The sequence below is a fragment of the Heterodontus francisci genome, chromosome 3 (genome assembly GCF_036365525.1).
Source record: "Heterodontus francisci isolate sHetFra1 chromosome 3, sHetFra1.hap1, whole genome shotgun sequence".
NCBI lineage: Eukaryota > Metazoa > Chordata > Chondrichthyes > Heterodontiformes > Heterodontidae > Heterodontus > Heterodontus francisci.
The window spans coordinates 88,797,162-88,825,126 of record NC_090373.1 but is presented as its reverse complement, the minus strand read 5'-3'; the positions used below and the strand labels follow the sequence as shown (position 1 = coordinate 88,825,126).

Below are 27,965 nucleotides of genomic sequence, written 5' to 3'. Positions count from 1 at the left end.
TCTTGGGCCGGGTTGGGCTCGGATTGAATGTGGTTCTGTCAGGCTCGGGTCGGGTTTCATTTGCAGACCCGAGCAGGCCTTTAATATGGGGAGCGGGTGGGGGAGTGAAGCTGAAGCAGAAGATCAGTCATGATCATTTTGAATGGCAGAGCAGGCTCGAGGGGCCACATGATTTGTCTTTGCTGCTATGTCTTATGTTTTCATCTGAAAGATGGGACCTCTGGCAGTGCAGTACTCCCTCAGTACTGCACTGGAGTGCCAGCTTTGATTTTTGTGCTCAAGTCCTGGAGTGGGACTTGACCCCACAACCTTGTGACTCAGAGGCAAAAGTGCTACCAGCTGAGCCACGACTGATACACGAGGCTTCCTCTGTTCATCAAACATATTTCTACCTGAAAGTAAGATTTATTTTCTTGCTGGGAGCCTGCCCTCTTTCAAGTTATGAATTAAAATGCTCTTTGGTACTTTTGGAGTAATTTACTTTTGACGTTTTATTCAAATGATGAACAGGTGGTGAGTGAATGAATTGCTTGTTTCATTTATGTAAGATGGTGCCACAGATTCAAGCAATTCTGTTGTTTTCAAAAACACACAGCTCTATGTTAAGTAGAGGTAGTGAATCGGCCTGTTGTGAGTAAATTTTTCTCAGCTGAGCAATAGTTTTGGGACATTTACGACTTTTAGGATCTAGCTTTGGCCCAAAAGGACAGCATTGTGTAACATTTTCCCACTGCTTCCTGTTTGAGTAAAGGGTGTTTTGTGCACAAGACAGCCTTGATTTAACCACACCAATCAATATTCAAATTGTATTATACTGTGTATGCCAACAATTGTCCAATACTGTGCTACTGTGTAAATGTAGCACAGTAACTGAATAAGCTGGTAAGATTTGCCACTGAGCAAAAGTTCTTTGTATTTTAACATGTATAAGGAATGTAAAGAATCCATTTTTAAAATTCGTTTGTGGGATGTGGGCATTGCTGGCTAGGCTAGCATTTATTGCCCATCCCTAAGAAGGTGGTGGTGGTGAGCCACTGCAGTCCATGTGCAGTAGGTATGCCCACAGTGCTGTTAGGAAGGGAGTTCCAGGATTTTGACCCAGCGACAGTGAAGGAACGGCGATATAGTTCCAAGTCAGGATGGTGTGTGACTTGAAGAGGAACTTCGAGGTGGTGGTGTTCCCATGTGTCTGCTGTGCATGTTCTACTAGGTGGTAGAGGTCATGGGTTTTGAAGGTGCTTGGTGAGTTGTAGCAGTGCATCTTGTATATGATACACACTGCTGCCACTGTAAGCTGGTGGCAGAGGGAGTAAATGTTTAAGGCGGTGGATGGGATGCCAATCAAGCAGACTCCTTTGTCCTGGATGGTGTTGAGGTTCTTGCATGTTGTTGGAGCTCACTCGTCCAGGAAAGTGGAGAGTATTCCATTACACTCCTGACTTGTGCCTTGTAGATGCCAGACAAGCTTTGGGGAGTCAGGAGGTGTTGCAGAATTCCCAGCCTCTGACCTGCTTTTGTAGCCATAGTATTAATATGGCTGCTCTAATTATGTTTCTGATTGATGATAACCCCTAGGGGGATTCAGCAATGGTTGGAGATGGTTAGATTCTCACTTGTTGAAAATGGTCATTACCTGGCACTTGTTGCGTGGTGCGAATGTTACTTGACACTTAACACCCCTAGCCTGAATGTTGCCTAGGTCTTGCTGCATGTGGGCACAGACTGTTTCAGTATTTAAGGAGTTGCGAATGGTACTGAACACTGTGCAGTCATCAGTGAACATCCCCACTTCTGACCTTATGATGGCGAGAAGGTCATTAATGAAGCAGCTGAAGATGCTTGGGCCTAGGATACTACGCTGAAGAAGTCCTGCAGTGATGTGCTGGAACTGAAAGGATTGGTCTCCAATGACGACAACCATCTTCCTTTGTGCGAGGTATGACTCCAGCTAGTGGAGAGTTTTCCCCCTGATTCCCATTGACTTCAATTTTGCCAGGGCTCCTTGGGCTGTACTCAGTCAAATCATCTTCTTTGGCTTCCTTGTCTCAAGAGACAATGGATAAGCGCCTGGAGGTGGTCAGTGGTTTGTGAAGCAGCGCCTGGAGTGGCTATAAAGGCCAATTCTAGAGTGGCAGACTCTTCCACAGGTGCTGCAGATAAAATTGGTTGACAGGGCTGTTACACAGTTGGCTCTCTCCTTGCGCTTCTGACTTTTTTCCTGCCAACTGCTAAGTCTCTTCGACTTGCCACGCTTTAGCTCCGCCTTTATGGTTGCCCGCCAGCTCTGGCGATCACTTGCAACTGGCTCCCACGACTTGTGATCTGTGTCACAGGACTTCATGTCGCGTTTGCAGACGTTTTTAAAACGGAGACAAGGACGGCTGGTGGGTCTGATACCAGTGACGAGCTCGCTGTACAATGTGTCCTTGGGGATCCTGCCATCTTCCATGCGGCTCACATGGCCAAGCCATCTCAGGCGCCGCTGGCTTAGTAGGGTGTATATGCTGGGGATGTTGGCTGCCTCAAGGACTTCTGTGTTGGAGATACAGTCCTGCCACTTGATGCTAAGGATTCTCCGGAGGCAGCGAAGATGGAATGAATTGAGACGTCGCTCTTGGCTGACGTACGTTGTCCAGGCTTCGCTGCCGTAGAGCAAGGTACTGAGGACACAGGCTTGATGCACTCGGACTTTTGTGTTCTGTGTCAGTGCGCCATTTTCCCACACTCTCTTGGCCAGTCTGGACATAGCAGTGGAAGCATTTCCCATGCGCTTGTTTATTTCTGCATCGAGAGTCAGGTTACTGGTGATAGTTGAGCCTAGGTAGGTGAACTCTTGAACCACTTCCAGAGCGTGGTCGCCGATATTTATGGATGGAGCATTTCTGACGTCCTGTCCCATGATCATTTTCTTGAGGCTGATGGTTAGGCCAAATTCGGTGCAGGCAGCCGCAAACCTGTCGATGAGTCTCTGCAGACACTCTTCAGTGTGAGATGTTAAAGCAGCATCGTCAGCAAAGAGGAGTTCCCTGATGAGAACTTTCCGTACTTTGGTCTTCGCTCTTGGACGGGCAAGGTTGAACAACCTGCCCACTGATCTTGTGTGGAGGAAAATTCCTTCTTCAGAGGACTTGAACGCATGAGAGAGCAGCAGGGAGAAGAAGATCCCAAAAAGTGTAGGTGCGAGAACACAGCCCTGTTTCACGCCACTCAGGATAGGAAAGGGGTCTGATGAGGCGCAGCTATGCTGAATTGTGCCTTTCATATTGTCATGGAATGAGGTGATAATACTTAGTAGCTTTGGTGGGTCAAATACTCGGTCAAATACTACCTTGATATTGAGGGCAGTCACTCTCACCACAGCTGCTGTGAGCATAAGGGCTAGAAAAGTGTTGATAGTGAAGTATAATTCACGAAGGGAATGATTCTAAGGAGTGTCGTTATTGTACAATTTATTACTACACCACATATAACCATAATTTGTGAATTTTTCTTTTGTTTACATAAAGCTTCATTAACTGAAACTGCATATTATTCTGTCATTTGAACTAGAATTGAAAGCTGAATGTAAAGAAGTAAATAGTGTGTTAGTCTGCAGTATTATGTATAAAGGGATATAACAACAACAAGTTACATTTATATTATCACCTGTAACAAGTACAAGGATGATGGACAAACATGCTGGAAGGATCAAACGGCAACACGTATACTCCATGATTCAAGTTGAATGAGCTAAGGAGGAGGTTGAAAAAGATCGAGGCATCTTTGTAGAATCAACATGTCCAACCAATGCAGAGTAACATTCAATTAACTTAATAGAATGTTGAATTATATAGTCAACAGGACACAAGCAAGAGAAAGTCATGATAGAACTATGGTTCTTTAGTCAGACTGTATCTTGATGTTCTGGCCACTGAGACATGAGTAATTCAAGTATTGGAGGCAGTGCATAAATAGCCACAAGGTTGATTCTGATGCTATAGGCCTCAGTTATGAGGAGAGACTGGAGAAATTTGCACTTTTCGATCCAGAAGGTTCTCATCTGAGAGGTGATTGTAAAGCGGTATATAAGAAAATCCAGAAAAATTAAACATGAGTGAAGGGCAATGACCGCCGGTTCAAACTAAGCAATAGAAGAAAAACTTAGAATGAATACTGGGAAGGACTTAACACAAAAAGCGATCAGTAAGCAGAGCAATATCATATAGAATGGACTTCTGGATAGAGTAATGGAGGCAAATCCTCCAGAATCATTTCAAAATGAATTGGGTGCTTCACGTCCTTTAAGGTCATTTTATAGATGGATGAACTAAGAGAGGCAGAATGGCCTTCTTCATTCATCGGGCTGGATTTTATAGGGGCCTCGACGTCAGGATCTGTGGCCGGCATGAAGATTGCCCCGGATGAGGCCCGCAACAGACCTCGACACTGGTAGGGCCCGTCCCGATCTTGCCGGTAGTACTGAGGCATCATGGTGGCCTCCCCGCCGCTTGGCGACGGGACCTCAATTTACATATGTTAAATAATTAACTTACCTGCATTAATGAATTTTCCGTTGCCTCCTGATGTGCCACCACGATCTTCATCCTGGCGGCCGGCACTAAACTGACATGCTTTCAGACCCCCGTACGAGGAAACGAGGCATGACACCTGTGGGGAGGGGGGAGGAGGTAAATTTATCAGTGCGGGGTGGGGGGGGGGGGGGCGCGCGGAAGTGAGGTCAAACTTACTTGATTGGTCTAGGGGGTGATGGGAAGGGGTAAAGGTAAAAGGTTCTGAACTTTGTTGGGGGGGGAAGGGAAGGTCATATATTCAAGGTAAGTATTTTGGGGAGGAAGGCAGGAATAACATGTAATGCTACTGGGGGCGGTGGGCGGGGGGGGTTGGTGTGGGAGAGGGGCTGGGAATATTTCTGCAATTATTTTTAATAAGTTCTCATGCACTGTCCCTTTAATAATCTAAACAGCCAGTAAAGGCTCGAAGCCCTTTTAACAATGGCCCCAGCGCCTGTGCGGTGGCGCTGGACGCCGTTGCCAGGGATGGCCCGCCTGCCTATTCCATCCTCCATGTGGTGGGGGGGTACAGTCTGCCCCGGACATGTTAATGAGCCGCCGCGTACAAAATCGTGGTGGCTCCGCGGAATGAAACCTTCACACGTGGGCTGCCATCTTTTATGGCCACCACCATACTTGGTGGTGGCAATATAGAATCCAGCCCATAATTACCTGATAACAGTATCTTTTTGTTTGGATTGAATGTGGGCTTTATGAAGCTTAGTTATCTGATCGTCTATTGGCCTGTCTAGTTTTTGTCCAGTGTCACAGTGCACTTTTTAAACAAGGGCTGTGAGCCATATGAAGCTACATCGATGGGAGGTCACTTCCGGTTATGATTAGATTAGATTAGAGATACAGCACTGAAACAGGCCCTTCGGCCCACCGAGTCTGTGCCGAACATCAACCACCCATTTATACTCATCCTACACTAATCCCATATTCCTACCAAACATCCCCACCTGTCCCTATATTTCCCTACCACCTACCTATACTAGTGACAATTTATAATGGCCAATTTACCTATCAACCTGCAAGTCTTTTGGCTTGTGGGAGGAAACCGGAGCACCCGGAGAAAACCCACGCAGACACAGGGAGAACTTGCAAACTCCACACAGGCAGTACCCGGAATCGAACCCGGGTCCCTGGAGCTGTGAGGCTGCGGTGCTAACCACTGCGCCACTGTGCCGCCCTAAATGTGATCATCTTGTCTGATTGCAGTTCAACTTAAGACCTTGATACTGGTAAATTGGTAGTAGCTTACTGTTTGAGAGTTTCTCATTTAGCTGATCATATTGCCAGACCATGATGTTTTGTATTGATTTCATGGTACAATGTGAAGTTGTTTGGGATGGAAACCAACAGGTGGTCAGGGTCAGATGTACCTGTTGGTGTTTTCTAAGTGCCTTTAGTGATTGGGAGAGTCCGTCAGTGTTGTCAAATCATTTTAAGTGACAAACCACCTGAGTGCGGCCATCAACGACTGAGTCTGTTGGAGTTTTCTTTCCTTAGCTAGATGTTGTGATGTTACTTTAGGTTGATCAGAAGAACAATGCATGTAAAGGCTATTAAACCTTTAAGTCTTGTTGGTGCTCTCAGATAGTTGAGAAAAATGAATTATCATAGCTATGTACTGAAGACTGTTGCAATAGAGACCATTCCCCTAGAAATTCAGTCACACCTGAGACAGCGCAGGCGCTTATTGCAATTGGTGCTGGGATCTCATTATAATGATTCAGATGTGCTGCCTGTGCTATTCACTTGCTGCATGCCTGGGCTACTGAAGAAGACTGATGGACATAGACCGGCAAATGTTAGATGCGCTGGCAGCCTGCCAGCGAGCTTACAGCCACTGAAGGAGTCCATCGCCAACTTGTGTTGGGCCTACATGCAGAGCATGCAGTCCATTCAGTTCAGCATGGGCCGAATGGTAATTCTATGAACACAAGAGTACCGCACACCGTGATGGAGCCTCTGATGGTAGTTCACACTATTGTCTTCGAAGCTCAGATGGCTGCTTTGTGGTGTAGGACTATCATTTCAAGGCATGTGTCCATGGCATCAACAAGGAAACCCTATGGACGGAGCATTATCGATGGAGGACAAGTAGTGCATTTGCACCCATCATATTGGACACTTAAGTGCCCATAAAACAGGGGTGCTGCTGCCAAATTTATAGTACCCTGTCTCCTTAACAAAAAGAAGTTACAGAGATTTCAAAGATCCTTGGTTCCCAATTTTGCTTGCAGCTGGCTGCCAACACTTACTTGTAATAAAGCGTTAATCGACTACGAACTTCATCATTCTCTTGAATAGAAATTCTAGCTCGGTCCATTAACAAAGATTCATAGTTTGTTTATCAGTACTTTTTAATTATGGCAAAAGATCAAGTTGGCCCAAAGGGCAAAAATATTTGTGTAATGTAATCTTATTATCCATGTGCACAAACAGATGTCAGTTGCCAACAGACATAACCACCCGTGGTTGAAGCCAGATCCTGGATTAGGGAGCACAGAGTGATTGGACCTATTCCAATTACGTTCAGAATTGGTCTTGTTCCTTTACTACTGATTATGCTGGAAATCATACGTGCACTTCTTTGTGTCCATAAACAAACTATCCACTGGGAACTGGAACAGCCTTAGGAAATGTACTACAAAGTTGTACAGGATCCCAGTATTTAAATGGTATGTTTATATAAAAAGAATTTACTTCAGAAGGCAGGAAAATGTCTGGCTTGTCAGTGTTCCCATTATTCCTGAGGAGTAAACCTGTTTCTGTCTTTAGAAGTCATCTTTTTTAGAAGACTCTCTCAGCACTTGTCATGCTGTGTAACACATGGGAATTCCTGGACATCTTCACTGTCTGGAACCAGAAGCTTATTAAAGAGTACTTAGTGTAATGTCTTGCTTATGTCCTGTCTTCAGTATTCAGTAGTACAGAACACTGGGAAAGGTTTCTTATTGAGGTTTGGATTCATGCCATCATAAACTTTGGATGCAATGGGAAATTAGTTGGTGCTGTTTACTAGAGGGGTCTGAAGTGGCCTTGGGATAGAATGAGTTTTCTTTTTCATGCTGACTGAAATGCAAAAACCTAGGGAAACATATTATGACTTTTCTAGGAGGAAGTGGAACAAAATGTGGAAATGGAAATATCTGGTACAGATTTCGTATTGCAGCCAGTTTGAGGTCAACACGAGTGATGTTAACCTTGGAACGGAGTGTCGGCAGGTGGATTCTAGGAAGTGAATGACAACATATTTGTATTATTTCATGTTTAACATCTTGCACAGTTGTGGTAGCTGAGGTGAGCATAAGGAGTAGGCCATATGGCCCCTTGAGCCTGCTGTACCATTCAATAAGCTCATGTAAATTCTATCCCCGTTTGATCCCCATATCCCTTGAATCCCTTAGACTCCAAAAATCTGTTGATCTTAGCCTTCAATATGCTCAATGATTGAGCATCCACAGCCCTCTGGGGAAGAGAATTTCAAAGATTCACAACCCTCTGAGTGAAGAAATTTCTCTTAATTGCATGTAGGAAGTGTCTCCAGCTGCTTGAGCTTGAGCTCAAGATTTCCAAGCTTGAGGGGCAGCTGGAGTCACTACCAAGTATTAGAGAGGATGAGGATTTCCTGGATTGTTCATTCCATGAGGTGGTCGCTCCACAGGCAGTGAGGGTTCAGGATATTAGATGGGTGGCCATTCAAAAGAATAGGAAGAGGCAGGAGGTGCAGGAATCTTTGGTGTGTGTGCTATGCTGACACCTTGCAGGACTGCAATCCAGACCATGGCACCAGTGAGCAAGCAGGATGGAGCAGAAAAGTGCTGAAATGCAGTCGTTAAAGGAGATTCTACTTTGAAGGGGACAGACTGTCATTTTGAGTCCTGCCTGGTATGTTGCCTCCCTGGTGCCAGGGTAAAGAACATGACTGAAAGAGTGCAGAATATTCGGCAGGGGGAAGGGAATGAGCCAGAAGTTGTACACATTGGTACCAACGACATAGAGAGTAGATACTGAGGTCCTATGATCAGATTTTCAGGAGCTAGGGAGGAAGTTAAAAAATAGGACCTCTGAGGTAGTAATCTCTGGATTGCTCCCAGTGCTACTCACTGGCGAGAGTAGAAATAGGGAGGATTGATGTGTGGCTTGAGGCAAGGTGCAGGAGGGTGGGCTTGAGATTGTTGGGAACTTGGGACAGTTCTGGGGCAGGAGGCACTTATTCAAAAGGCAAGGGTTGCACCTCAACAGGACTGGGACCCATGTCCTCGCAGGGAGGTTCACTGGTGTGGTTGGAGAGGGTTTAAACTAAATTAACAGGGGGATGGGCATGATCATATAGAAGTAGAAAAGAGGAATAAGGTGCATATAGGAGTGGAATTGTTGGATAGTATGAGAGAAGGAAATAGTACCATATTAGATAGGAGCAGCTTAAGAAGGACTATGAGGACATGTTTACAATGCATATATGTAAATGCACAAAGTGTGGTGAATAAGGTTGGTGGGCTATAAGTGCAAATAGCTGTGTGGGAATATGATATAGTGGCAATAACGGAAATGTGGCTTAAAAATGAGGACTGGGCACTTAATATTCAGCATACTAAGTATTCTGCAGTAGTGTCTGCAATCGAGGGACTTCGGCTCAGAGTTGATGAGCTGGAGTCCAAGCTTCGGACACTGCAGTGCATCAGAGAGGGGGAAAGTTACCTGGACACTTTGTTCCAGGAGACAGTCACGTACCTGAGGCTAGGTACTTCTGATTTGGTCTGAGTTCAGACAGGAGAGTGTGACTGCAAGTGAGGCAGGCATGGGGACCCAGAAGGCAACAATGGAGGAGCCTCAGCCCCTGCAGTTGTCCAAAAGGTTCGAGGTTCTTGCAGCTTGTGTGGACGAGAGCAGGGACTGCAGGGTGGGTGAGCAAACTGACCACAGCATTGTGATGCAGGGGGCCATTCAAGTGGCTGAAGTAAAAAGGAATGTAGTTGTGGTAGGGGACAGTAGAGTTTTTTATTATTTTATTTTTTTTATTTAGAGATACAGCACTGAAACAGGCCCTTCGGCCCACCGAGTCTGTGCTGACCATCAACCACCCATTTATACTAATCCTGCATTAATCCCATATTCCTACTACATCCCCACAATTCTCCTACTACCTACCTATACTGGGGGCAATTTATAACGGCCAATTTACCTATCAACCTGCAAGTCTTTTGGTGGTGGGAGGAAACCGGAGCACCCGACGAAAACCCACGCAGTCACAGGGAGAACTTGCAAACTCCACACAGGCAGTACCCAGAATTGAACCTGGGTCACTGGAGCTGTGAGGCTGCGGTGCTAACCACTGCGCCACTGTGCTGCCCCTTAGTTAGGGGGATAGATATTGTTTTCTGCAACTGAGAGCAGGAATCCAGAAAGCTGTGTTGCCTACCTGGTGTCAGGATTAAGGACATCTCCTCTGTGTTGGAGAGGAACTTGGAGGGAGGAGATTCAGTTGTTGTAGTCCATGTGGATACCAACGACATAGGTAGAACGAAGAAAGAAATTCTCCAGAGGGAGTATGAGTAGCTAGGGGCTAAATTATGAAGCAGAACCACAAAGGTGGTAATCTCTGAATTGCTGCTTGAGCCGCGAGCAAATTGGCATAGGGTAAATAAAATCAGAGTGTTGATGCGTGGCTCAAACATTGGTGTGGGAGAAATGGGTTTCGATTCATGGGGCACTGGGAACAGTACTGGGAAAAGAGGGAGCAGTATTGTTGGAACAGTCTTCACCTGAACCGCGCTGGGACCAGTGTCCTGGTGAGTTGTATAACTAGGGCTGTAGAGAGGGCTTTAAACTAAATAGTGGGGGGAGGGTTCATGTGAGGGGAGATTTGGAAAAGACGAGGCAATGGTGCAGTGTAGCAATACGGGCAATGTTAACCTGAGTGTGACAGGAAGGGAGTGTACAAACATAAGAGTGCACCAGCAAATAGAGTCATAGAAAGTCACAGAGCCATTTACGGCACAGAAAAAGGCCATTCGGCCCATCGAGTCCATGCTAGCTCTCCACGGAACTATACAGTCAGTCCCACTCCCAGCCTTGATCCTGTAGCCCTGCAAGTCTCTTTCTTTCAGGTGGCCATCCAACTTCCTCTTGAAGTCATTGATCGTTTCCGCTTCCACTGCCCTTGTGGGCAGTTTTGTTGGAATGTTCCTAGCCTGTACCTGAGGCATCTCTTCCTTTAAAGATAACCCATTGTTCTGATACAGCTCTTCCTGCCAGTCTTTGGTTCCATTCTACCCTGGATAGATCCCTTCACAGCCCTTTTCCAATCTAGACATTCTGCCTTATCTTGTTTCATGCTTTTCTGTATTACTAGTCTAAACCTTATGATACAATGATCACTCTTACCTAAGTGCTCTCCCACAAAAGGTTAATGGGCAAGATAAGGGCTCAAGGTGTTGGGGACAATATAGTAGTTTGGATGGCGAATTGCTTAACAGACAGGAAACAAAGAGTAGGTGTAAATGGGCCAGTTTCAAGTCGGCAGGCTGTAACTAGTGGAGTGGTGCAGGGGCTTCAGCTATTTACAATCTATATTAATGACCTAGACGAAGAGACAGAAAACAATATATTTGAGTTTGCTGATGATACAAAGGTAGGTGGAAATGCAGGCTGTGAGGAGGACACAGAGGGTACAAAAAGATATAGACAGGTTAAGTGAGTGGGTAATAAGATGGCAGATAGAGTATGATGTGAGGAAGTGTGAGATTATTCACTTTGGTTGTAAGAACAGAAAAGCAAAATACTTTCAAAAGGCGTGAAACTTGCAAACTGTTGATGTTCAGAGAGACTTGGGTGTATAAGGAACACAAAGTTAACATGCAGGTGCAGCAAGCAATTAGGAAGGCAAATGTCATGTTGGCCTTTATTGCAAGAGGATTGGAGTACAGGAATAAAGAAGTCTTGCTACAATTGTACTAGGCTTTGGTGAGAGCACAGCTGGAATACTGTGTGCAGTTTTGGTCTCCATCTTTAAGGAAGGATATCGTTGCATTGGAGGTAGTACAGTGAAGGTTCACTAGATTGGTCCCTGAGATGAGGGAGTTGTCCTATGATGAGATGCTGGTTTTTAAGAGAATGAGAGTTGATCTCATTGAAACATTCAAGGTTGTGAAGGGGCTTGACAGGGTAGATACTGAGATGTTGTTTCCCCTGGCTGGGGAATCTAGAATGGTGGGGGGGGAACACAGTTTCTGGATAAGGGGCTGATCATTTAGGACTGAGATGAGGAGAAATTTCTTGACTCAAAAGGATTGTGAATCATTGGAATTCTGTACCCCAGAGAGTTGTGTTTGCACCATCATTGAATATATTTAAGGCTGGGATAGGCAGATTTTTGGTCTCTCAGGGAATCAAAGGATATGGGAAGTAAAGGCCTGCTCGGGTCTGCAATTGAAACCCGACTCGAGCCCAACAGAACCACATCTGACCTGAGCCCGACCTGTCCTGAGTCCTTTGATTTTTTTCTCCCGACCCGACCACTGGAATGAAGATTATATTAAAGAGGTTGTGCTCTACCTTGGATGGAATCGTTCACTGTAGACTAGTGTGGAGTCCGGATGCACGTTTCCCGCCTTGAAGTCTTGGCTGTCACTGTGTCTGACCCTGCCCAACCCAACCCGAGCCCGAATGCCGGACCTGGAAGAGCGACCCGACCTGACCCGAACCTGACACGTCGTCGGGCCCGGTTGGGTTTGGGTCGGGTAGCCATGCTCTAATGGGGAACAGGCTGGAAGACGGAATTGAAGCCCAAGATCAGCCATGATCATATTGAATGGCAGAGCAGGCTCGATGGGCTCCTATTTCTTCTGTTCTTATGTAGAAAAGATAGGGAAGGAGCAAAGTGAGGTGGGGTGGTAGTGCTGATTAGGGAAGTCATTGTAGTGTTGGAAAGGGAGGATGTCCTTAAGAGGGAAAAGACAGTTTCCATTTGGTTAGAGCTGTGAAGCAAAAAGGGTATGATCACGCTACTGGGGATATTTTATAGGCCTCCAAATAGTGAGGGAGAGGTAGAGGTGCAAATCTGCCAGGAAATCTCTGTGCAAGAACTATAGCATGGTGATATTGGGGACTTTAATTACCTAAATATTGATTGGGATTGCAGGATCTGGTGCAGGGGAATGAGGTGGGCCAAGTGTCTGTGGGGGAACACTTGGGTAAGAGTAATCATTGTATCATCAGGTTTCGATTCATAATGAAAAAGAGTAAGGAACAATCTAAAGTCGAATTTATAAATTGGGGGCTAACATCAGTGGGATAATAGGGGATTTAGCCAGGGTAAAATGGAATCAAGGATTGACAGGAAAAACTATAATGGAACAATAGGTGATCTGTAAGGAGGAGCTGTTTCAGGTACAGGCTAGATATATTGCACCAAGAGTGAAAAGTAAGGGAACCAAAGCCAGGGCTTGGATGATGAGGGAGATAGAGAATATGATGCATCATACACCCTCATTTATTTTGGTTCATGTCAGGTGAATTCTTTAAGCGGGAACCTGTCCGAATACAATAAGTTGAGAGGGGAGGTGAAGAGGAAAATAAGACTGGCAAAGAGAGAATATGGGAATAGCATGGCAGTCAACATAAAGGGAACCCAAAATTCCTCGACAGGCATGTAAATAGTAAGCAGTGGGGTGAAGCCTATTGGGGAGAAAGAGGCTGATATATGCTTCGAGGCACAGGGTAAGGCTAGAATACTTCATGAGTACTTTGTATTGGTGTTGCTAAGGAAGAGGATACTGACAAAATATTGGTAGAAGTGGAGATGTTAGAAGTAATGGATGGGGTGAAAATTGATGGGCAGGATGTACTGGAAAGGCTGGCTATGCTTAGAGTGGCAAATGTGATGCCCTTGTTCAAGAAAGAGTGTAAGGACATTCCTGGTAACTACAGGCCAGTCAGTTTAACATCATTAGTGGGTAAGGTTTTAGAAACAGTAATCAGGAAAAAAAGTAACATGCACTTGGAGAGGTTTGAGTTAATTAGGGAGAGCCCGCACTGATTTGTAAAAGGCAGATCGTGATTGACTAATTGAATTTTTTAATGAAGGGAAAGCAATGGATGTTATTTATATGGATTTTAAGAAAGTGTTTGACAAAGTACCAGATAAAAAGCTGGTTAACAAAATTGAGGCTCATGGAATAGGAGGGGCAATGTCAGATTGGATAAAAAAAAATTGGCTTAAGGACAGAAAACAGCGAATTGTGGTAAATGTTTTTTTAAGACTGGAGGATGGTAGACAGTGGTGATCCCCAAGGTTCAGTGCTAAGACCACTGCTTTTTTAATATATATAAATGTCTTGGATATTGAAATATGGGGTAACATTTCGAAATTTGCCGACTATACCAAATTTGGAGAAATGGCAAACAGTGAGGATGATACTGATCAACTGCAACAGGACCTAGATAAGCTAGCAGAAAGGGCAGACAAGTGGCAGATGTAATTGAATGCAGACAAGTGTGAGGTGATGCATTTTGGTAAAAGGGATAGGGAGAGGCACACTTCTACTGTGTATACAAGGACAGAGGGACCTCCGGATTCGTATGCATAGATCTTTGAAGGTGGCAGGACATATTGAGAGAATATTTAACAAAGTATATAGGATCTGGGGTTCATAAATCAACGTGTTGAGTACAAAAGCAGGGAAGTTATGCTGAACCTTTATAAAGCTCTGGTTAGGCCATAACTAGAGTATCGCCCCAGTCTGGACACCACATTTTAGGAAGGCTGTGAGGGTCCTTGAGAGGATGCAAAGGAGATTTACCAGAATGGTTCCAGGGATGAGGGATTTTAGCTGCAAGGTTAGGTTGGAGGAGCTGGGATTGTTTTCCTTTGAGCAAAGGAGTTTGAGGAGAGATTTGATAGAGGTGTACAAGATTATGACAGTTTTAGATAAGATCGACAAAGAAATGCTGTTACTGTTAGCTGATGGTACAAGGACTCGGAGACGCAGATTGAAGCTTTTGGGCAAGAGATGCAGGGGCATGTGAGGAAGAACCTTTTTTTCACATTGAATGGTAATGACCTGGAAATCATTACCCACAAGGTTGTTGAAAGCGGAGATGGTGAATGATTTTAAAAGGAAATTGGATGGGCACTTGAGGGAAATAAACTTGCAGGTCAATGGGATAGAGTAGGGGAATGAGACCAATTGGATTGCTCCACAGAGAGCCAGCATTGACTTGATGGGCTGAATGGCCTCCTTCTGTGCCATAATGACTCTCTGACTCTAATCTCAGTCCTAAATAGCCAACCCCTTATCCTGAGACTATGCCCCATAGTTCTAGGCTCTCCAGCCAGGGGAAACAGCCTCTCTGCATCTCCGCTGTTAAGGCCCTTAAGAATTTTATATGTTTCAATGAGATCATCTCTGATTTTTCTAAAGTCCACGGGAATATAGGCCTAGTCTACTCAATCTCTCTCATAGTACAGCCCTGTCATACCAGGAATCAATCTGTTTAACTTTCATGCACCCCTGCATGATATGTATATCCTTCCTTGGGTATGAAAGCCCAAACTGTACACAATACTCCAGGTATGACCTCACCAAAATCATGTACAATTGTAGCAAGACTTCCTTAGTGTTGTACTCCGACCCCCCTTGCATTAAGATCAACGTACTATTTGCCTTCTAATTGCTTGCTTTACCTGCATGTTAACTTTCTATGTTTCTTGTACAAGGACACCCAAATTTCTCTGAACACCAATATTTAATAGTTTCTCACCATTTAAAAAGTATTGTTTTTCTATTCTTCTAACCGAAGTGAATAATCTCACATTTCCCCACATTATACTCCATCTGCCATGTTCTTGCCCATTTACTTTACCTGTCTATATACCTCTACTGGTAAGTGAAGTCAACAGTACCCATTGACATAATTGTGCAGTACTCTGTGCTTATTTGTGAAACAGCAGGAAAGTTTAAAAGTTTGCAGTGTAATTGAACAGTATGTGCTGTGGAGCAAACCTTTTATCATCCAATGTTGGTATTGCTATCTCTCCATTGCATTTGGCTTTCACCTCCCTTTTTATCTAGGCCAGTTCTGTGCTGCAGTTTAGGTCAATATGACATAATTCTGGGGTGAATTTAGCTTTCTCATGTTCTGTCAGGTGGTGTGACATCACATACAGGCGATACTCCCATACTTCTTTGGTATTGTGCCAGCTGATGTACAAGTACAACCAGTGCAAAACAAACTGGAAAAAAATGTTCAAGAGCAAAGTGCTGCAGATGCTGGAATTCTGAATATAAATAGAAAATGCTGGAAATACTCAGCAGATCTGACAGCATCTGTGGAGAGAGAAACCGAGTTGACGCTTCAGGTCGATAACCTTTGTCAGGACTGGGAGTGCTTAGAGATGTAAGTTTCTAAGCCAGGCTAGGAGAGGAGAAGTGGAGGTAAGAACAAAAGGGAAAGTACATGATAGGATGAAAAACAAGAAGGATTAAATGGCAAAAGGGATGATAGTGAAGGGCAAAAAGAGATGGTAATGGGACAAATGAAGAAGTAAAAGATGTGCGCAGAGTAGGTGTAAAGGGGAAGGCAGAACCACCACCGACAGATGCAGTCAAAAAATAAGGGGCAGAGGTTATGATCTGAAATTGTTGTACTCAGTGTTGTGCCGAATTGAAAGATGAGCTGCTGTTCCTCGAGCATGCTCTGAGCTCCATTGGAACAGTGTAGAAGGCCAAGGCCAGAGAGGTCAGTGGGAATGGAGCGGAGCACTTTGACAGGTGACCAGAAGCTAAGCATCACGCTTGTGGACTGGACAAAGGTTTTCCGCAAAGTGATCACCCAATCTGCGTTTGGTCTTCCTAGTATGGAGGAGATTGCATCATGAGCAGCGAATGCAGTATACTAAATTGAAAGAAGCCCAAGTAAATTACTGTTTCACCTGGAAGGAGTGTCCATTCAAATGTAAGTGAAATTTTAGCGGCATGATAAGTCTGAATTAGTGCCAGACAGCCTCTTTGACACTGAAAATTATTTTTGCAAATGTTGAGTCTCATTCCTTCAGATTTTAATATTGTTGGCGGTTTAAAAACAATTAAAATACATTTTATTTTACTTTTTCCTTCTGTCTTTTATCTCTATCTTAATCCCATCTTTCTTTCCCTACCTTTATTTTGTTTTCTGTTTTGATAATTGAATTAAATGTTCTAACTTATGCTTCCTGGTTTATACTCTAAGTGGCTCATTGCAAATTCTTCAATCTGGTTGAACGGACTTGCTGTTGTTGTTTGTTTTGTTTACTTGGGCTACAGATTCTCTGAAGAGGGTGCTGCATCTTTTTGGACCTTTGATGACCATAAATTGCTGTTCAAAAGCCCATAAAAATGCTATGGGCAGCTGTAAGCATAATGAACAGCAAGCACCATTCGTTTGCCATTGACTGCAAAATCTGGGCCAATATCTTCATTTTTCGTGGCAGTTTTCTATAATGTGCAGCAGTTTTAATAAAAATTAGTTGGACTACTTTAGATTTACTATGCCTTAACACTTTAGTTAAATCTCTTTTGAGTTGCAGCCATTGTGTATGAGCTGCCACTCAAGTTCTTGTTTCCAGAGTTATTCATTGACTACCTTCCACTTGTTTTCAGTTTTAGTATCCAATGTGTGTAGGCTGTGTCCTTTAGTAGCTAATTTTGTATTTGGAAATATTCCAGATGTCAAAATACAACCAGGTTTTACTCAATTATTCTTCCTATTAAGATCTGAATATCTATTATATGATTGGGTTAACTTTAGTAGTCAGCATGGGTATACAATATATGGATTACGTCTATGTTTTTAACCCTTAGAAAAAACTTATAAACAGTTGCAAATCTGGTGAGCTATCACCCATTTGACATTGAAAGGGTCCTTGATTTGTTTTATTAAAAAAGCTATGGAGTTTAAATAGGGGGAATGGGAATTAATGATTGGTAACAGAAGAATGGGTGTTTGCATGCAAAATAAGTTTTTTTTAAAGGGTAAAATATGGCATAGAGGAACTTCTAATGAACTGAATAAATAATCAGCATCAAACAATCCAGTGTGATTATTGTTCATTTTTGACTCGGCTCACAAAAGTTGTATTTTCTGAGCCTTATTTGGGAATCTTGCTCTTACTAAGGTTAAGTACTCATGATTGTATCTCTCCTTTTATTTTATGATTTATTAAAAAATATGAATATTGGTACTGCACTCTTTCTATACTGAAGATCAAATGCTGCAGAAGTGGAATACGCCACAGGATGCTGTCCCAGGCACTGATTGAAAGTAAACTTCTATTTAAAAAAAAAAAGAACTACCTACTGAGGGCAGCGTTCTGTTACAAAACCATTTTATTTAGACTTGGTGGTTGGCTCGGGATTGAAGTAAAGTGATGGTTAGACTTGGTAACCAGCACTATTCACGTTACCCTATTTCATTCCAACCACCATAGCTGGATAATTGGTTAAAGGTTCACAAATAGGAATTCTGAGCCTTCCTTTGAGTATTCCCTCGATGAATTAGTACAGTTTGGGCATCGTTCAACCCTAGTGATAGTCATATTCCTGACTAAATGTTACGGGCTTTTGTTTTTAACAGGCTCGCCAGTGGCTGAGGATAAAACTACGTTTAGCCTTGAAGAGAAATCTAAATCTTCCAAGAAACGAGTCCACTACCAGAAATTCACCAAAGGTGAGGTCTGGTGTTCAAAATAAGGAACAAAATGCAGTACAGTGTAATTAATACAAATATTTGTCCAAATTGAATTTTATACTTTGAAATCTTTCAAGTACTTGTGCTGTGATATTTTCTAATTAAGCAGAGGCTTTGAAGCTTAGTGCAGGTAGTGTGATATGCAACAATGCTTATGGACATGTTGTGGTTATTTGTATTTGCTGTAACAAATCTGCTTATTATGGCAAAAGTAGTAGTTATTAATTACAGAATACTTGGGCAAACCTTTTTCCTGAGGTGCTTATTGTTCCCCCCCCCATCCCCCCTAAAGTCTAATCATCATTGAAAGGGTGGCAGTTTGTGCAAATTTTGTTGAATATTTTACAGGTGACTTGGAGAGTCTGCTGTGATTTCAAAGTTGAAGGAACACTTCAGGATAAGTCTTTAAAAACATTCACTTTCTATATTGGGTAAAATTTATTAAAGACAAACTTACACCTAACTGCATAAAGTTTTATGTTATTTGGAATTTTAGCGTATGAATCTAGTTTTGATTAAAATTTGTAGAAAAGTTGTCAATTCAGCATAGGCATCCCTCAAAAGTACATGTCCTTGTTAGGGAGATGTTCTATTGTCAGTCTTGCAACAGATTTGAAGTCCCAGAAAAATGCGAAACACTATGAGCTCTTCTGCTAAAGATATTTTTCTGAAACGATTTTGCTCAGAGTGTATAGTAGGATACTTCAGGAGGGAAGCAGGTGAATTTAAATTACCAGTAGCTTCACAGAATGGATTACATAGATAGACGATTTGATATGAGAATAGTTGATATAGTTTTGGAAGAATCTACTGTGCTGTTTTTACTTTTTGATACCTTGGTTAATTTTCTCAAACTACTCTGATTACTGTTGTGTGCTCATCCGTGATCGCAATGAGAAAAAAGGGAATTATTACGCAAAATTGCTCATTCAACCCAGATAATAAGTTAAAACTTCATGGTATTGCTGTCGAGAAGGGGAACCATACTTCAAGCTTCCCTCAAGGGATTCCTATTCAACAATAGATGGGTCAACGCTAGAAAAATTAACTTGAAGTTCAGAAGGTTTGACAGTTTCTGTATGATTTCTAGTGAGCATGAGCACTTTATAGAAACTTAAAATTGTTTAAATGATTGGATTGTAGGAAAGGATCTTGCTTCTCGAAGTGCAACAGACCTTGCCTGCGTTTTTGGAAAACGTAGCAAACGGGTCAAAGGATCCGGAGAGCAGGAAAAGCAAGCAGAGGTAAGATGTTTACTTTGTTATTCATTGATGTACTAACAGGGAACTAAGCAAAGTTACTTTCTCCATCACTTTTTATTTACAGTTGTATATGATATTTACAGAACTCTTTAGTGGCTAAAAAAAAACTCCATCAGAAGTGCATGTTGTGGAATGGAATCACAGTTATGAAGGGTTATGATGAGGGAAATTGTCACAGGCTGTTTCCACTGTTTGATGAGCGGACACAATTTAAGATAATGAAAAGAATTAAAAGGCAATGAATGAAAAATTATCTTTTACAAGGAGGGTAGTTAGAATGTGGGATTCTGTTGCAAACTTGCAGAAGCAGAGTGCATGAATTCTATTGAAGAACTAGATTGTTGCTTGAAAGCAACATTAAACATTATAAAAAGCAAGAGAACAGTGGGATTAGACCCATGGGGCTGGATTTTACAGGGGTCGTGGCAGGGGGCCTGTAAAATGTCTCCGGGAATGGCCTGCCATGGGCTTCGATCCCAGCCTGATATTGCCGGTGGCGAGGCCTCATGGCGGCCCTCTTGCTGCTTGGCGATGGGAGGCCAATCTGAATATGTAAATTTATTAAATAAATGAATTAAATATTTACGCCCTCCCACCGTCCATCCTGCTCGATATTGTAGCCGTTGGCCTGCATTCTCGTGCCTTCGGAGATCCAATGTGGGACATGAATGGGGAGGGAGGAGCAGGTAAGTATTTCAGTGCGGGAGGGGGGAGCAAAGTCAAACTAATATGATTGGTGACGGGGATGATGGGAAGGGTTGAAGATAAAAGTTTGTGGGGGGAGGTCAAGTACACAAGGGGGAGGGGGCACGGAATGAAAGTGTATGGTTATTGGGGGGTGGGAGAGGGGCTACAAACATTTAGTCATAGAGTCGTACAGCATAGAAACAGGCCCTTCGGCCCACCGCGTCCATGCCGACCATAATGCCTATCTATACTAATCCCACCTGCCTGCATTAATTCCATATCCCTCTATGCCTTGCTCATTGAAGTACCTGTCCAGATGCCTCTTAAATGTTGCTACTGTTCCTGCCTCCACCACCACCTCAGGCAGCTCATTCCAGATACCCACTATTCTTTGTGTGAAAAATTTACCCCTTCGATCCCCGTTAAGCCTCCTCCCTCTCACCTTAAATCTATGCCCGCTAGTTTTAGTCACCCCGACATGGGAAACAGACTTTGGCTATCTACCCTATCTATGCCTCTCATAATTTTATATACCTCTATCATGTTCCCTGTCAGCCTCTTTCGCTCCAGGGGAAACAGACCCAGCCTATCCAATCTCTCTTTATAACTCAAGCCTTCCAAACCAGGCAACATCCTTGTGAATCTTTTCTGCACCCTCTCCAGCTTAATCACATCTTTCCTGTAGTGCGGTGACCAGAACTGCACATAGTACTCCAAATGCGGCCTAACCAATGTTATGTACAACTGTAGCATGACGTCCCAACTCTTGTACTCAATGCCTCGGCCGATGAAGGCAAGCATGCCATACGCCTTCTTCACCACCCTGTCTACCTGTGTTGCCACTTTCAGGGAACTATGTACTTGCACCCCAAGGTCTCTCTGCTCAACAACACTCCCCAGGGCCCTGCCATTCACTGTATATGTCCTGCCCTGGTTTAACTTCCCAAAAGGCATCACTTCGCACTTGCCTGCGTTAAATTCCATTTGCCAATCCCTTGCCCATTTTCCCAGTTGATCTATATCCTGTTGTAACCTTAGACAACCTTCTTCACTGTCCACTATACCACCAATTTTGGTGTCATCTGCAAACTTATTAATTATGCCCCCTACATTCACATCCAAGCCATTAATATATATGACAAACAACAGAGGCCCCAGCACCGATCCCTGCAGCACACCACTGGTCATCAGCTTCCAATCTGAAAAACAACCCTCCACTACCACCCTCTGCTTCCTATCACCAAGCCAATTTTGTATCCAATTGGCTAGCTCACCCTGGATCCCATGTGTTCGAACCTTCCAGACCAGCCTACCATGTGGGACCTTGTCAAAGGCCAAGCTAAAGTCCATGTAGACAATGTCCATCACCTTGCCCTCGTCAATCCTCTTTGAGTTTTTTTTGAGGAGGTGACAATCAAATTCGTGAGACATGATTTCCCACTCTCAAAACCATGCTGACTATAACTAATTAGACCTTGCCTTTCCAAATGCATATAAATCCTGTCTCTCAGAATCCCTTCCAATAACTTTCCCACTACTGATGTAAGGCTCACCGGCCTGTAGTTCCCTGGCTTATCCCTGCTGCCCTTCTTAAATAAAGGCACAACATTAGCTATCCTCCAGTCTTCCGGTACCTCACCCGTGGCTAACGATGATACAAAAATCTCTGCCAGGGCCCCAGCAATCACCTCCCTTGCTTCCCATAGCATCCTAGGATACACCTGGTCAGGCCCTGGGGATTTATCCACCTTAATGCGTTTCAAAACCTCCAACACCTCCTCCTTTGTAATGTTGATATGCTCCAGGATATCGCTGTTCCCTCCCTTGAACTCACTAGCTTCCATGACCTTCTCCACCATAAATACGGACGAGAAATATTCATTTAAGACCTCGCCCATTTTCCATGGCTCCACACATAGATTGCCACACTGATCCTTAAGGGGACCTACTCTCTCCCTAGTTACCCTTTTACTCTTAATATATTTATAGAATCTTTTAGGATTATCCTTTATCTTATCTGCCAGGGAAATCTCATGGCCCCTTTTCACCCTCCTAATTTTCTTCTCAAGTGTACTCCTACATCCCCTATACTCCTCGAGGGACTTGCTTGATCCCAGCTGCCTATACCTGACATATGCCTCCTTCTTTGTCCTGACCAGACCCTCAATATCCCTCGTCAACCAAGGTTCCCTAAACTTGCCAGCCTTGCCCTTCCATCTAACAGGAACATGCCAGCCCTGAACTCTTCCTATCTCACTTTTAAAAGCCTCCCACTTGTCAGACATCCCTTTACCTGTAAACAGCCTCTCCCATTCAACCTTTGAGAGTTCCTGTCTGATGCCATCGAAATTAGCCTTCCCCCAATTTAGGACTTCAACCTGAGGACCAGTCCTATCCTTTTCCATAACTATCTTGAAGCTAATAGAGTTATGGTCACTGGTCCCAAAGTGCTCCCCCACTGACAAATCAACCACCTGCCCATCCTCATTTCCTAAGAGGAGGTCGAGTGTAGCCCCTTCTCTAGTAGGGCCATCCACATACTGCTTCAGAAAACTATCCTGGACGCACTTAACAAATTCTTCCCCATCTGATCCTTTCGCACTACGGCAGTCCCAGTCAATATTAGGGAAGTTAAAATCACATACTATTACAACCCTACAATTCCTACACCTATCTGTGATTTGCTTACAATTCCCTCTGACTATTGGGGGACCTATAGTGTAATCCCATCAAAGTCATCACCCCTTTCTTATTTCTAAGTTCTACCCATATGGCCTCGCTGGACGTTCCCCCCCCCCCCCCCCCCGGGATATCCTCTCTAAGTACTGCTGTGATGTCCTCACTAATCAATAGTGCAACTCCCCCTCCTCTCTTACCTCCACCTCTGTCACGCCGAAAGCATCGGTACCCCGGAATATTGAGCTGCCAGTCCTGCCCATCCCTCAACCACGTTTCCATAATAGCTATAATATCCATGCTCTGAGTTCATCTGCCTTACCTGTCAGGCTTCTTGCATTAAAGTAAATGCAGTTTAGCCTACCAGACCTTCCACGCTCCCTGTCCTGCCCCTGCCCGGCCTGCCTACTGGACTTGCTTTAACCTCTACATTTGCCTCAACTATCTCATCTATTTATTCAATATTTTAAATTTAATTTACAATGCCTATATCTTTAAATATGTAAATGAAATGGAAGGACTTGAAGCTCTTCAAAAATGGCATAGACGCCTGTGCAATGGCACCTGACACTTTTGTCGGGGATGAACTGCCCACCCCATCCACGTCATTGGGGGTGGCGGTCTGCCCCGCCCTGGCCATGTAAATGAGCCGCTGCGTTTAATATTGCGCCAGATCCACGGAGTAAAGCCCGCGCATGCGGGCCGCCATTCTTTTTCAGCCATCGCCGATTATCGTGGCGGCAACATAAAATTCAGCCCATGTAAAGGAAAAAGATTTGTGCACACTTCATGGCCTGTTACTATGTTGTACTGTTATATTTCATGGGCTATAGTTATTTTCCTTTTTTTAAAAAAGAAAGTCTGTTAGTTTGAGCATCAAGATTACTTCCATAAAGAGAGGCTTATTTCTATTTGTCTAGAAGATGAATAACTGCTGAAATTGCTACTGATCCATTAAAACAAAAGTGGAAGCACTGCAATGCTGTCAAGCCAATAAAAAAAAATTGAAAAATATAGAAATAAAATTATATTTGCATCTCCTGAGACGTACACTGTCTGGTTTTGTGTGCAATCTTTTTTTAAAAAAAATTTTTTTTGCTTAGAATGAAAAAATACAAAGTACAGTTTCTAACAGTTCATATCAAACTAAACTTCCTGAAACCTATAGTCTTTTCCCCCACTTGGTTCAAACACCATTTCCTTCCTCTTCCAGCTGTATTTCCTGATGTGGCCTTATCACTACAGAAAATAATGTAGGATAGACAGGAGCTTGGCATAGACCACTCACAAGCTTTATAGCTAAACAATATGTTCCTGAAAGAAAATTGAGACTGGGGAGGGGCACTTCTATTGGATTTAGGTACACTGAGTCCTTACAATTCAAAATATTTCACTGTGATGTCTTGGCATAACTCGATGTACAGTCCATCTTATCGCTCTGGGCCATATGACATTTTGAGGATTTCAACCAATCTTATTTGATGCTCAGCTGAGACTTTATAAAAATCAAGTAAACAGGAGTGTAATAATTCCACCTTTGTCTGATTCAGTTGATTTGCTGCCATGAGACATATGTTGTTGAAACGAAATACTGTCAGTAGTGGATATTGGTGCACTAATTGCATTTTAACAAACAATTAGATCCAGCTGCATAACATATGAGTGACAAAGTAGTATGTTAGCCCTGTTCAGATGTATGAATTCTTTAAATATATAGTACTAGGACCTACGCTGTATTCTCTTAATATATTACCTAACATGGTTAGAAGTTCAATAACCAAGATTGATCACATTATGGCAGAGAAGACTGATCCAGAGTAAAAACAAATTCTCAAGGTTTACATTTATTCTGGGGTTTTCTCCATGTATTATGTATATGTTTAATTTTGTTCTCTCGCAAGGTCATTCATTGACCCTGTGTCATCATGAAAAGGGGACTTACCTGGCAAAGTAATGTATTGTTCAGATAACATATAAACATTCATATTTTAACACTTCTGACTTTAGGTATTTCTTCCTAAAATATGCAGGTGAAAGTATGATTCAGCAGGTGCTAACATGGGGTTTAGCAGGTACTACCGGCTTTGTCCAAGGTACTGCTCGTCATTTACGAGACTGGAGAATTGGCACACAGTGCATCACTTGAGTGCAAACCTGTCCTCCTGAACAGCACGCATATGCAGGTTCTCACAAAAGTCATTGGATAGAAATCGGAATGTTGACTTTTTCCTTCCAACTGTTCCCTTCCTCCGTAGTCAGCCTGTCTCCAGGATTAGCTGACTAATTCCCGATCTGAACTGCACATGCAATTGCTTGACTTGTTACTACACTACCTTAGTTTTAAGCTAATCTTCAACTTATCTTTACTTCTTTGGACAATGGGTCTATTAATCTTGAACTACAGAATTTCCTAATTTTCCAATAGTCCTTCCTTGTGATACATTATTTTATTTAGTTACTGTGATTGCTCTTATATTGTTGCTCGCAATAGTCTAATCACTGTGCAGGCTGCTGGGCTGCTTCTCATGGTAAGGATTACCATTAAGTGATATTTTAGGAAAGGGCTCCCATCGAGCAGCGTCTTGATTTTAAAATTCTCATCCTTGTTTTCAAATCCCTCTATGGCCTCATCCCTCTCTAATCTTCTTCAACCTCACAACCCTCCATGAAATCTGCACTCCTCTAATTCTGACCTCTTGTGCATCTCTGATTTTAATCGCTCCACCATTGATGGCTGCACCTTCAGTTGTCTCGGCCCTAAGCTCTGAAATACCCTCCCTACACCTTCTGCCTCTTCACCTCACTTTCCTCTTTTAAGACACTCCTTAAAACCTACCTCTTTGACCAAGCTTTTGGTCATCTGACCTAATATCTCCTTATGTGGCTTGGTGTTATATTTTGTCTTCTAATGCTCCTGTAAAGCGCCTTGTAAAGTGCTGGAAAATACTCAGCAGGTCTGACAACATATGTGGAGAGAGAAGCAAAGTTAACCTTTCAGATCAGTGACCTTTCATCAGAACTGGCAAAGGTTAGAAATGTAATAGGTTTTAAGCAAATAAAGTGAGGGTGGTACAAAAGGGACAGTGTTGATAGGACAGAGGATCACAGAGAATAACTGACAAGGAGGTCATGGGGGAAAAGGCAAAGAGTGTGTTAATAGTGTGGTGAAAGACAAAGCGTTAGTGCAGAAGAGGGTGTTAAATGACCAGAATAATTAAAGTCCTAGCCAAAAGCACAAACATGAAAAAAAAAGTGGGCAGGCACATGGTAAAAAAAAATTGAACGATGAAACAAACTACAATAAAATGAAATAAAAATAAAAAGTAAAAATAAAAAAGTGGGGCCAGTCATGCTCTGAAATTATTGAACTCAGTGTTGAGTCTGGTAGGCTGTAACGTGCCTAATCGGTAAATGAGATCCTGTTCCTCGAGCTTGCGTTAATGTTCACTGGAACGCTGCAGCAAGCAGCGTAAGTTGTTGTTGACTAATAAAGGAAGTTATTATTTTGATTCTAAAGGTTTGAAAAAGATCTACAATTTAAGTAATGGTCTTGCTATGTTTTAGTAGTAGGTTTCGCCTGCTTGTTGCCCCCAGCACTGTACTACTACTTTCAGGGATCTGACTTTTATTAGTCATGGACTTGGCTTCCATAATTACAATTGCTTTTACTCTGTCAGTAGTGGACAGGAATTATATAAGTGTCCCACTGACCTTAGTACTCAATCTAGCAGTTCACCTGAAAACCTGATGATAATAATCCAGGGAGTTCAACTAACCATTGAGTCATGACCCTTTAGTTGAGGGTACCAAAGATAATTTTAAAAAAAAGACAAATTGAAAAAAAAATTGAGTGTATTCATACATGCTGTGAAATTCATGGCTTAGAATTTATGGCGACCCAGTTTTAGTGCTGTTTTTGTTTAGTAGCTGATGCTTTGCTGAGCAAAAATTCCAAAGAATATAATTGGTACTGACTAATTGGCAGTAAAATTCTTCAGATGCATACAACATGAAAATAAATAAAATGCTCCAGGTAGTTGAGTCTTTTTAAGGATTTAATTGGTTTGAAAAATTATAAATTAGAAAACCTCATGTTACTGGAGGGGCAGCTGCAGAACCTTCCAAAAAATAAGAGCAAAATACCGCGGATGCTGGAACTCTGAAATGAGAACAAAAAGTGCCGGAAATACTTAGCAGGTCTGGCAACAACTGTGTAGAGAGAAACAGAGTTAACATTACAGGTCTGAGGCCCTTCATCAGAACTGGCAAATGTTAGAAGTGTAACAGTCTTTGAGCAAGTGAAAGGGGGGAGGGGGAAGAAGAACAAGACGGAAGGACTGTGATAGGACAGAAAGGGAAGTGATTAAATGACATGTCATGGGACACAGTGCAAATGGAGCGATTAATAGTTGTAGTGAAAGACAAAGCACGAGTCCAGAGAGAGTGCTAATGGCAGAATAATGAATAGCTCTGTATGAAAGCAAAAACATGAAAAATAAGTTTAAGACTAGCACATGGTTAATAAATAAATAAAAAGAAGAAAATATATTGTAAAAAAACCCAGAAAATAATGGGGCTCATGGTCTGAAATTATTGAACTCCATATTGAGTCCAGAAGGCTGTAGAGTGCCTAATTGGAAGATGAGGTGCTGTTCCTCAAGCTTGTGTTGATGTTCACTGGAACACTGCAGCAGGCTGAGGGTAGAAATGTGGGCATTGGAGCAAGGTGATGAATTAAAATGGCAAGCAACTGAAAACTTGGGATCATGCTTGTGGACTGAGCGGAGATGTTCTGCAAAGCGGTCACCCAATCTGTGTTTGGTCTCCCCAGTGTAGAGGAGACTGTGCTGTGAGCAGCAAATACAGTATACTAAATTGAAAGAAGTAGAAGTAAATAGCTGCTTTGTCTGGAAGGAGTGTTTGGTGCCTTGGATGGTGAGGAGGGAAAAGGGCAGGTATTACACCTCATTCGATTGCTTGGGAAGGTTCTTCAGAATCTTGCAGCCCTGTCATAAGCTTTTATTGAAATAGAATTTTACAGCACAGAAGGAGG

At 43.0% G+C, this 27,965-nt stretch overlaps 1 protein-coding gene across 1 annotated transcript in view; it reads left to right on the top strand.

The window, feature by feature from the left end:
• The window catches only part of pinx1 (PIN2 (TERF1) interacting telomerase inhibitor 1), a 116,076-nt gene that overhangs the window by 16,408 nt on the left and 71,703 nt on the right, over positions 1-27,965 (top strand). The window contains exons 5-6 of the mRNA XM_068024107.1: positions 18,174-18,266; positions 19,431-19,531. Of these exons, the coding sequence (XP_067880208.1) occupies positions 18,174-18,266; positions 19,431-19,531 (194 nt within the window). The remainder of the gene's footprint in view (positions 1-18,173; positions 18,267-19,430; positions 19,532-27,965) is intronic.